Source organism: Oxyura jamaicensis, chromosome 7 (assembly GCF_011077185.1).
Source record: "Oxyura jamaicensis isolate SHBP4307 breed ruddy duck chromosome 7, BPBGC_Ojam_1.0, whole genome shotgun sequence".
NCBI classification, from domain to species: Eukaryota; Metazoa; Chordata; class Aves; order Anseriformes; family Anatidae; genus Oxyura; species Oxyura jamaicensis.
The window spans coordinates 17911759-17923367 of record NC_048899.1 but is presented as its reverse complement, the minus strand read 5'-3'; the positions used below and the strand labels follow the sequence as shown (position 1 = coordinate 17923367).

General features: G+C 42.5%; 1 protein-coding gene across 4 annotated transcripts in view; it reads left to right on the top strand.

Annotated features, from left to right (window-relative positions):
* The first annotated feature begins 2062 nt into the window (after positions 1 to 2062).
* The window catches only part of TRAF3IP1 (TRAF3 interacting protein 1), a 45287-nt gene continuing 35740 nt past the window's right edge, over positions 2063 to 11609 (top strand). For all 4 annotated transcript variants that reach the window (XM_035331132.1, XM_035331131.1, XM_035331130.1 and 1 more), the window contains exons 1-5: positions 2063 to 2291; positions 3452 to 3520; positions 8153 to 8314; positions 9787 to 9927; positions 10069 to 10533. In XM_035331132.1, coding sequence (XP_035187023.1) covers positions 2169 to 2291; positions 3452 to 3520; positions 8153 to 8314; positions 9787 to 9927; positions 10069 to 10533 — 960 coding nt within the window. In that variant the 5' untranslated portion in view covers positions 2063 to 2168. The remainder of the gene's footprint in view (positions 2292 to 3451; positions 3521 to 8152; positions 8315 to 9786; positions 9928 to 10068; positions 10534 to 11609) is intronic.

Sequence of the window (11609 nt, the reverse complement as noted above, 5' to 3'; positions counted from 1 at the left end):
TATTGTTTATTCTCAGATCTTTGTTACTGATTGCTTCAGCACTTTTAAAGAAAAGCCAAAGGTTTCTGCAGTGTAGAGAGCTGTATCTTGAATCTGCTTTCCATTTCTGAGTATCCTAGAGTAACAGGTACATATGTTTAAAATCATGCTGTACCTCAACAGACCAGGCTTCTGTTTTATAAGTGGGTAGACTGTGAACAGCATTTGAAGAAGGAACTAGGGTTTGACAGCTACACAACAATTTCTTTTTTTTTTCTTTTTTTCTTTTTTTTTTTTTTTTTTTTCCCAAAACGTGGTGAAGTCAGACAGACCCATGGCTGTCAGGCAGCTTCGAACTAGCTTGCCCTGGCATTACTGTGTGTGTGCTGTGGTTACTGGGCTCAGCTGGGGGGCAGTTCCTGGGGACATGGGGTTGCAGGGAGCATCAAACATCCATTGGACAGCATTTCCCAGAAACTTTAGTCCTGCTGCACCAGGAGTGGTCTGCATGTCTGTGAGGCAAATGCTTGAATTTTTCAGGTTACTTCCAGGATAGGAAGCTGTACAGGCCTTTCACACCCATTGTATAAGCAGCTTTGGAATACCCAACAGCATTTTTGACCTGCCATACAGCAGGGTGGTGCCTCTGCACACCTCCACACTCCCCTTGCTCCTCAGCACACTGGGATACCAGGTTGAAAAAGCAGCATCTCAAATAAAGCAGCACCCCAAATTAAGCAGCACCCCTTCCCCTGATGCCCAGTGACCATTGCACCTCACCACAAGCCAGCTGTTAGGCCCCCTCAGAGAAACTCCCTCCCAGGGGTGCTCCCAGCATGGGAGCCAAAATGACCAGTGGCATCCTGGCTTGTATCACGAATTTACTATGTTTAGTTAGAAGACTAACTAGTCTTAGTTTCTAGAAGACCAGAAACTTTGTATGTCTAATGCTACCAAAGTCACTAAAGAATCAGCCTTATCTGTAAGACTATACAGAATTGTGTCCCAGGACAGGAGAAGGAAAGGCTGGATAACCTAAACCTGGAGAATGTGCCTGGAAAGAATAGGAGATGAACTCATGGTATGCATGTCTTTGGATGAGTACATGACTTAGTTTAGTATGCACAGCTAAGTTTGAACAACAAGATAAGAAATTAAATGGTCTGAGCATGTGCAAGAACTGGGTTCAAGCAGCAAAAATAGGGGGGAAGACTACTGATGATCACCAGAGACCCTGGAAGACCACCAGTGGAAACAAATGCACACGCAACAGGAACATTTACATATTTTAACAAATTATGGGAAATAGTATGCATGTGTTAATTATTGCTCAGAAATCTAATGAATATATATGTTTTAATTAGAATCATTAGGGTTGGAAAACACCTCCAAGAGCATCTGGTCCAACCATCGCCCTACTACCAATGTCATCCACTAGACCATGTCCCTAAGTACCACGTCCAAACAATTGTCCGAGCTGTAGGGGTTGTATACAAATGGAACAGGTTGCCCAGGGAAGCGGTGGAATCACTGTCCTTGGGGGTATTTAAGGAATGGTTGGACACAGTGCTTAGGGACATGGATTAGTGGGTGACATTGGTAGTAGGGCGATGGTTGGACCAGATGCACTTGGAGGTCTATTCCAACCCTAATGGTTCTATGCTTCTATGCGGAGCCAGGAGATGGACTCGATGATCCCTGTGGGTCCCTTCCAACTTGTGCTATTCTACAATTCTAATTCGGCATGCGCACTGGGTGGAGCGATCCTTTGTGCATCTGGTGCCACAAATAAAAAATGCCTGCTTTCTAAAAGCCCAAATTGGGTCTTACAGAGTTTCTTTGATTTTTACAGGATCGTTTTGACTTTTACGGGTTGCCTAGGGAGACGGTGGAGTCACCATTCCTGGGGGTGTTTAAGGAGAGGCCGTACGTGGTGCTTAGGGACGTGTTCAGGTGTCAGGGCACGGCTGGACCAGAAGATCCCGGAGATTTTTTCCAGCCCTAACGATTCTGGGATCCTGGGATTCTAAGATGGCCGCGGGGCCGGTTGCTAGGGCCGCGCCGTGCCTAGCAACAGCGCGCCTGCGCAGAGAGGCGCTCGGCACCGCGGGGCAGGCCGGGACGGCCGGTGGCGGGCGGCGGGGCGGCGGCGGCGGCGGCGGCGGCGGCGACGACGGCGGAGGGCGGCCATGAACGAGGCGGTGCTGCGGCAGACGCGGGAGGCCCTGGGCCGGGTGATCCGGCGGCCGCCGCTCACCGACCGGCTGCTGAGCAGGCCGCCCTTCCGCTACCTGCACGACGTCATCACCGAGGTGCGCCGCCGTCGCTAGGCAACGGGGCCGGGCCGGCAGCGCGCCCCCTGCGGGCGGGGCGTTGGGGAGGGGATTTGGGGCTTGTCTGGGGGATTTTGGGGTGGTTTAGTTACTGCGTGTCGGTTCCACGAGCTTTTAAAATATATCTGTCGGTTCCACGAGTTTCTCGTTCCATACGTGGCTGTGCTCAGTGGGGGGACAGCAGTTTTTAAATTTATTTTTAATATATACGTATCTATTCCCTGAGCTTCTGGTTCTGTATATTGCTGGGCATGAAGAGGTCGGGGAGGGAATAGTGGTCTTTTTAATGTAATTTAATATATATCTGCCAGTTCCCTAAGCTTCTGGTTCTGTATGTGGCTGTGCGCAAAGAGGTCAGTGACACGGATTGTAGGTTTTAAAAATATTTTAATATACATGTGTATTGGTTCCCTGAGCTTCTGGTTCCAAATGTAGCTGTGTGCGAAGAAGTCAGTGGGTGTTTAGTAGCTTTTTAAATTTATTTTTAATATATATCTATTCGTTCTCTGAGCTTCTGGTTCCATATGCGGTTGTGCATGAAGAGGACAGTGGGGGGATAGTAGGTTTTTTATTTATTTTTAATATATGTGTGTCAGTTCCCCGAGCTTCTGGTTCCATATGTGGCTGTTCATGAAGAGGTCACTGGGGGGATAGTAAGTTTTTATTTATTTTAATATTTATGTGTATTGATTCAGTGAGATTCTGGGTCTATATTCAGCTGTGCACCAAGAGGTCAGTGGGGGGATAGTAGGTTTTTAATTTAAAAAATATATATGTGTGTGTATCAATTCCCTGAGCTTCTGATTCCACACGTGGCTGTGCACGAAGAGGTCAGTGGTAACAGCAGTAAGCTGACTTTGAAGTGTGCGTGCCTGCGTTGAGGCTGCGGGTGTCCCATGTTCCCCGACCGCCAAGGTTAAAGGTGGAATTAAACAGGAGGGAGGCCGGAGCCGTAAGCAAGGATTACATCTCCCTGGTGCACAGACACGAGCGGCCCCGATCCTGCCGCACGCACAGCCCCAGATGCTGTGCTGCCTCTGGAAGTGAAGCAGGCCATCATGCCTGCTGCTGCCACCCAAGCATTATCCTCCCAAAACCTTTGAGTGCTCCTAACTTGTGCCTTTTCTTCTGTTTTCTAGGTGATCAGAGTGACAGGTTTTTTGAAAGGACTTTACACGGATTTTGAATTGAAATCAGATAATGTTAAGGTGGGTATGAAACTTGCCTGTTTATCCAGCTTCAACATGAACACTCTTTGAAACTTGCCACAAGGCTCTTCTGGTCTTCTTTGTGTTCAGCTTCTGCTGCCTGCCTTTAGTTTAACACTGTGAAGAAGTATTAAAAGGATATTTGCAGCCTGGTGGTTAGATTATGCAATGTGTAGGGTGAAACCTATAGATTACATTTATAGGTATAGCTCAGGGGGTGGACACAAACAAGCTGTCATGCTTAAAGAACTATTTCTGAGAAAGAGAGATCTAACCAATGACTAAACCTAGGTTACCAAGCGTCTGCTGTATTGCAGGTAATGATAATCATTATGTAGTGAACTTGCCTTGAAGCAGTTAGGCACTGATAGTAGATCTCAAACACTAGAAATCCGCACACAGCTTTTTACTGAGTCTGGAGGTCTACTGATGGAATGCATGTTCTTGTATTTATTGCTTTTTAAAAAATGTGTGTATATACAGGCGTATCTGTGTGTGCTGTATACACATCCATTAAGTATGATTGCTTTATCATACAATTATAATAAGGCATTCATCTATTATAGGTGCTCTGCAGTAGTTTTACTGCTGTCCGTGAATGGCCAATTACTGAAAGAGGAAGCTAATGCTATTCCTGAGAAATGCTTTTCTTAAGTGCACAGATGGCACTTCAGTGCACTTCAGGCTGTGTTTGCTCTCCCAGTGTCTGCCTCTTTGCTGAGCCAGGGCTGCTGACTTCCCCACCAACCAACTTGATTCAAAACTTGTGCCACATGTGCATGGCACGCAATCGCTGTTGTGTGTTGCTAATTAAGCAGCTACATCCTTTGGTGACTGTTTAACATAGCAACTAAAGTGATGGCTTGCCAACCCTACATCCAGTTGCATGGATGATTTATGTGCTGCTCACAGCTAATTATTGGCTTCATAGGTATGTTTATTTCTGTGACTGTTCCTGTTGTTGCAGGGATAACTAAAATTAAATTACACAATCGATTGGTTTTGTTCATACTTTCCCTGTTGAAGCTTGTCAATAGGGTCAGTGAAGGCGAGCAGCTAAGCACGTGCTGTCTCTTGTTTGCAGAGTGCTATTCGTTTTTTCTTTTGTGGATTGAAAAAAACATTTCCTAGCAGCTCTGAAGCAGGTCTTTGTATGTAGATACAAATATCTTTGTACTGTGATATCTGTGAAGTTGCACCAGCCTCCTGAGTAGCTCTTTTAGAGTTTTTTCCTGCAGTCCATAAGATCATGTTTTCAAGACTTCAGGAAAAGGAGATTAAAATGCTGAGGAAAATGTCTCTAGCTTGTGTACCTCTTTTCAAAGCACAAGCTGGGAGAAAGGTTTGTCTGTCACAGGATGCTTCCTTACTGTGATTTCTGTTGGGAGTTTAAGAAAATCAGGAGAGTTAGCATTTTGTGCTAGGAGGGGAGGAATCTTTCTGTGGAGGCCAGAGCTACCTGCAGATGTCTGGAGGCTGAGAGAAGCAGCTGGAGTACACGATGTGATCACTGTATACATGAGGGTGATCTGCTTTATGTATCTCGGGGGAATAATGCTCGCCTGGAGTGATGATCTGGCAATGGGCACACAGACGTGGGATGAACAGGGGTCTTTCTGCAAGAAAGGAAAGGTTTGTGCTCGCTGTGAAATAGCCCTCCTAGTGCCATGGTCCAGTTTGCTTGCTGTGGGCTGGGAAGAATTGACGGCTGCTCTTCGGAAGCTGGTCGTGGTGTGCAGTTCAAGATCTCAAGAAGCACAGGCTGAAACTATGAAAGCCCAAAGCCATGGCACTGTCCTGGTCAGCCTCTGTGGCTGTTGGGACTGGCTCTTGCTCTTGAAATCCCCTTCTGAGCTGCATGGTGGCACACATGCATTCATATGTGCAGCAACCATTTTGGGTTGGGTTTCAATTTGCCTCTCCTACATGGCACAGCAGTGGGATCTTTGAAGTTCCCCCTGTTTCTTCTTTAGGACCTTTGTTTGTCTCTGCTGTTGGAATAATACATACTGCTTGGATAGCTGGTCCCCTCCTCCTGTGTAGAAAGAGGTGGGAGGCAGGCTGGAAGCATCTGATGAAACAAATCAGGCCGGCAGAGCATGCAGGTGGATCTCACTGAGTTGTTTTTTGGTTCAGGGATGTGTTTTAGGGAAATTGAAGTGTAAGGGAATGGACGTGTGAGGTTTCCTGAATGGCTGGGACTTTTCTGAAACAAATTCACCTCTTCCTACCAATGGCATTGGGCAGTATTGCTGCCTTCGTGGTCATCAGAAAGATTTGTCTCGTCGTGTCTAGCAAAACGTTGGAATGGAAAGACAATGCCAGGCTCTTTTAGTCTTATCAGCTTTATATTTTGTTTATATATATGAAACGTCTTGGCACATGGAATAGTATAGATGCCTTTGATTAATAGAAAATAATTTTTATTTGGTGGTTTAAAGCTCTCAGCACTGTTTCAGATGTTTGTTTCTATTCTGGTAGAACTTTATTTACTGATCCAGGTGGGATCTGTAGTTTTCTCATTGGCTTCACAAAGATTTCAAGTTCAGACAGAAGACACTGATAATGTAACTGCTGAAACAGACAAGGATATAGGAGGGACTTCTGGATCACTTTTATTTTAAAATGTTTCATTTAGAACAGTGTCCTGCTTCCTTCCCTGAATTAACAGATTGCATATGTCTGTGAAAGGGTGGGTAACTATTTTAATCAAAGGAGGGTGCAGCATTTCCTTCCTTTTCTTTCCTTGTTTTTGAATGCAGGGATCACTGGTGAGGGTGAAGTGGCCCTGATGTTGATGGAGACATCTGAAAATCCTAGCTATGTGGCAGTTGTTTGTTTTAATCTGTTCAGAAGAGTTGGAGACGGGAAGTGCCCTGGCTCTGGAGACTGTCTTCCCACGCATTGAGTTATCATTCACATGCTTGCAGTACAACCCAGGTCTTGTTTATGGAGCAGCTCTGGGACTTGGGATATCACACGGACAGCCATATAATGCTCCAGTGCCACAGGAGCAGATAATGCTGCCAGATGGCCTTTAAAGAGTATTGGCCTCGCTCAGCTGAGGAATTACTGGCTTCTGGTGCTTTCTTTTATTTCGGTATGTTTGCCAAATTAGGTCCAGATCGTTCTGGATCCATGCTCCTGAGATGCCCAGACAGTAAAGAAGTGCAGTGCAAAACCAGGTGTTTTACTGGGTAGTTAAAACCGCTCACTTTGCTGAAGTAAGTGAAATGTCAGTGGTCAGCTTTTTGGCTATCGGCTTAAATGCTGTCGTTGATATTCTTCTGAACTAGTACCTGTTAAAACACACATACAGAACTCTTCTCATGTGGGTTTACTTTTTAACAGGCTAGTAAGGTATCTTTATCTCCACTCAAGAAAGTAAAGGATGAGTAAGTAGACTTCTGTGATGGGACTGGTAAAATTCATTGAATTTTACTCTGCTTTATTAATAAATCCACGCCCCCTCCCCAACATTCTGCAGCTGCAGAGACTTCACACCATGATTTCATTCTCTGTGCTGTGAACCATCCGATAACATTTTAGTTGGTGGGTGTTGTTTTGTTTTGCTTTCATTTGTTTTAATGTTTTTGCATAATCACCAAGAGTCATCGCTTTTGCTGAAGGGTACTTGGGGAAAGTTGCTTGTTAAGTGTAATTGTAAAACTAAAACACATCTGGTAATTGTAGAGATAAAATACATGCCTGTATCTCTTGGTCACCATCCTTTGTATGTTTTCTTTATTCACTGTTAAGTCTGGTTTGTAAAGTACGTGTATAAGCGTGTAAGCCTTTCGGTTTGGACTCCCACATCCAATAAGATTGGGACTTGTGTGTTGAAAAATGGGTAACATGGTTGTCTTTCTGATCAATAACTGCTGTAACAATCCTGTTGTAACTCTTCAGTGTTTCTTTTGGTAATGCTTGCATAATTTCTTACACAAAATTGTATTTTCTGCAACATCTTTATTCTTTTGAAAATGGAGTGTCAAAAGTCTTAGAGGGGTCTTAAAAGTGTACTGCAGCTGAATGATAAATATATTAAAAATAATAATAACAACAACAACAATAATAAAAGCATCCACCCAAACCACAAAATTCTACTTTTAATTTGGTCATTGAAGTTCAATATTCATCCTTGTTCAAAGTTGTTATTTCTTAATCAGAAATAAGTGCTAACTAAAGCAGGGCAGCCCCCTTCCCTGACCGTACCAACCATGTGCCCAAATCCCCACGGGCCTGAGACCCTCCAAATTCATGACTTGCCTTGGAGGGTCTAAAAAAGGTGCAGAGATCTAGGCACAAACACGTCCCTTGTTTCATGTTTGGAAACTGCTCTCCTAAGATGCCCCTTGGCTTAGGGACAGCTCTAAGCTGGGCTCCCAGCCCTCGCGGGGCGACCCAGAGGTGTGGGCAGAGTGGCTCATGGTGCTTTGTCCCTAGGGAGCTCAGCCATGCTTTGGCTCCTGGCAGCCATGGCAAAGCTTCCTCATGAGCCACAGTTCAGCTGCTCCTGTTGTCCAGACAATTTGTGCAGCCATTCCTCCAGTCGGAGCTTTCCTAACCTTTACGTGGTGTATGAAATTATTTTAGAGTCTCAATATTATTTCTTAATTGTTGTTTTTCTAGGATAAAGATGCCAAAATCAGCTTCCTTCAGAAGGCAATTGATGCTGTTGTAATGGTAACAGGAGAGCCACTGGCAGTAAAACCAGCACGTGTTGTGGCTGGACATGAACCTGAAAAAACAAATGAATTTCTTCAAGCAATTGGGAAGTGTTGCTTAAATAAGGTATGACATCACTATATATATTTTATATACATAGTTACATATTTATTTATTTTACATATTATCAGAGCTTATTTGTGACAGACATTGACATTCATTGCTATTTTTAATTACATAAGATATACTGTGTTGAGTCACCACTTATAATAATAACTAATAATAATATTAACAGAAATATAATATGTGATCCTTAGCAGAGTTTGAGCCAGGTCCCCACACAAATACATTCTGGATATCTTAGCGGAAAACCCTTGAAGTTATGAATGTGAACAAATTGTGTATATTTAACAGTGAAGTCCTATAATATGTACAAGCTGTATGGAGATTTTATTTGGATAATCTTTGTCTGATAATCTATTAATTTAAATTTATATTATTTTCTTTTAGTTAGCTGAGTGTTCTATACCGACCTCTTCTGTACAGATTGCTTTAGATCAGGAAGGAGGAAGTTGATGAGCATGTGCACTAAGATGGGACAAGTTAGAGAATGTTCTTGATGGCACAGCCTCCTAGCATGGTGTGATGAGATTTAATATCCAAAGGATATTGTCTACCCACTTGAACAAAGATAATTAGCCCGTTGGCTTTATAGTGAAACATAAGTTTGATGTGCATTGTGGAAAAGATTTGCTTCAGGCTCTAGCTTGATGCTTTCAGTGATGAGCTGACCGTGATGCTTGGAGTTGGGTACTTCAGGCAAGTGTTGTTAATGTGCAGACGTTAGTGTCCAAATGTGAAAACCCCCCAAAATCCATAGTTTTATAGTTAACAGATCAGGAGTCAACCCTCAGGGCAAAATTGTTTTTAGTGATCCAGAAGTAAATCCTGTTTCAGGAAGAATTCCTCAGCAATGTGATGGTGTGTGTGTGTGAGTGTGTGTGTGTGTGTGTTTTTAATTTATTTTTTTTTCTTTAAGAATAGTCAAACTTCTTGTCACTTAGACATGAAAACTTACATTTAACTTAACTGTTTAAAGAATTGCTTGTCTTCTTAAAAACTTCACCAAATGCAAAAGATTTTTAAAAGCAGTGACTGCAGCTTACAGAAAGTCACTCTTAATGTAGTTTTCCTTGTTAATGACTGTTGCTGAGCAAGTATTATATATCACTGAAGTGGCCTGAGAATGGATGCAGATACATAGCAATGCAATTTTAAGAATGTTTAACTGATCCAGCAGCCATGGAATAAGGTTTTGACAGCAATTTACCTTATCATTTTGAAAAACGTATAAGGCGTTGCAATGAGAATTGCTAATTCTGCTAACATACGTAAAAGCACAAGGTATTTATATAGTCCTGGTACATGTGGTCAAATTGTTATGAGAATTACAAAGAGCTGTTTAACTTAAAGGAAGAGCAGAAATAGAAGCTTTATTTCAAAAGGAAAAAAAGTCACGTTGACCACAGAGTTAGGAAGAAGGGAGATAATAACAACATAACCTAGTCATTTCAGGGATTTTTTTCTGTTTCTTGCAGCTCTCCAGTGAAGCTGCTGTAAAAAGGATCTTAGCTGGGGAAAGAGCTGATGTTCAAGGGAAACCTCCGTCCTCTAAATCTCGAGACAAAGAAAGCAGAGAGCCCAAAACAGAAGAACAAAAAATCCATAGGGATAAAGAGGTAGGCATTTGCAACTTTTGGGTACAGTGGCTACCATTATTGTTTTTAATTTCTTTTAGTGTACATTTTATCTGTGAAAAGTAACTGTGTTATAAACTTGCCATGTATTGAAACTAAATACTAGTTTTTACTTTCTTTTAGGGAAAAGAAGATACTGAAATTAAAGACAGGAGCTCAAGCAGAGACAGAAAACCCAAAGGAGATCCCAAAGAGAGTGAAGAAAGAGAAAAGGAAAGTGATAAACAAAAAGAAAATGAAGACAGGCACAAAGACACTGAAAGGGACACCTTTAAGGAAGAGGAAAAACAAGAAAGGGAAAGAAGCAGAACAACCAAACAAGGAAGAGAAACAGAAAAAATCAAGAGGAAAGGAGACATAGAACGAGAAGATGATGCTGAACATGATAAAGGACAGGAAAGGGAGAAAAAAAATGAAGGAGGAAGAGAAACAGACAGATTGAAAGGAAGAGACAAAGATAAGGCTAGGGACAGAGAACGAGAGAAAGACAGAGAAAGGGGAAAAGACCGGGACAGGGATAGGCAGAGAGACAGAGGAAAAGATGGAGAGCATGTAAAGGAACATGGAAAGGATAAAGCAGAGAAAAAGGTAATTGAAATTTTATTTCAGAGAAAAAATAACTTCTGGCGTGCTGTGGTAAGGGCTGAATATTTTCCTGAAATGGTCATGTGTTTTGTATTTATGTTCACTTAATGATTAAGTACTTTCTTTAACAGCAATTACTCTCATGAATTGAAAGGGTTTTTTTTGGTATGGATTTGATCTGTTAAGAACGTGGCTGAGGCTGTCTTTGAGTCTTTGGAATCGTCTGACTGTGCTTCCTGAACATCTAACAAGCAGTTTATTTTCTGACCTGTTCTTGTTTGAATTGTCCTGACCACATTTGATTCTATTTGTCAGAGCAGGGTGGCAGTGACGATTGGAACTGTGTACTTGCATCCTCACATGTCTTCCCAGTAATGCATGCTGTTGTTGCAGCCATAGCTAGCTTTTGGGATGGGGGTTGAAAAGAGTTTCTTTGAGCTATAACTGGTCATTAATCTATCTCTTGAGCCTGCTTCTTTCATAGCAGAACCCATAGGATGGAGTCACTTGTCCATATTTTTTTTCTTGGCTTTCTAGTCTAAGCTGCTTGCTTTCAACTTCATTTTTTTTTCTTGAAAGAACTGTTGGGAAACCCAGTTGGGTCAAATCATTTCCTTTAGCAAGGGTGCTCTGTTTGTGGTAGACTGTGCAAATTGTGTTGCATCCTTGAGAAGGAACACGGCTGCCACTACAACTTACTTCGGGTCTCAGTGTGAAGTTGTGAGGTGCCTTAAAAGCCATCTCTTGGCTTTAATATTTAAATCTTCATCTAAACATTTGTTGTTTGCCTTTGCTCTTCTTTTGTTTGCTGGTTCAAGGCAGATATTCAGGATTAATGGATATCAAGGACACTGCTGTTAGGAGGTAGCTTAATTTTTGTTACATGTGAGAAAGCACTTCTGGCAGTACCTGTTTTCTGGCTTTGAGGCTTCTTGGTATTACTCAAAAAGAGTGTTTAATTTTGCTCTGTTAGGCTTCCAAGAGAGCCAGGCAAGGTAAATAGAGTATGTAGAAGGATGAGTACACAGCAGAAATGAGAACGTTACAATGTTATTCTTATTTCCCCTTTCATGTAATTC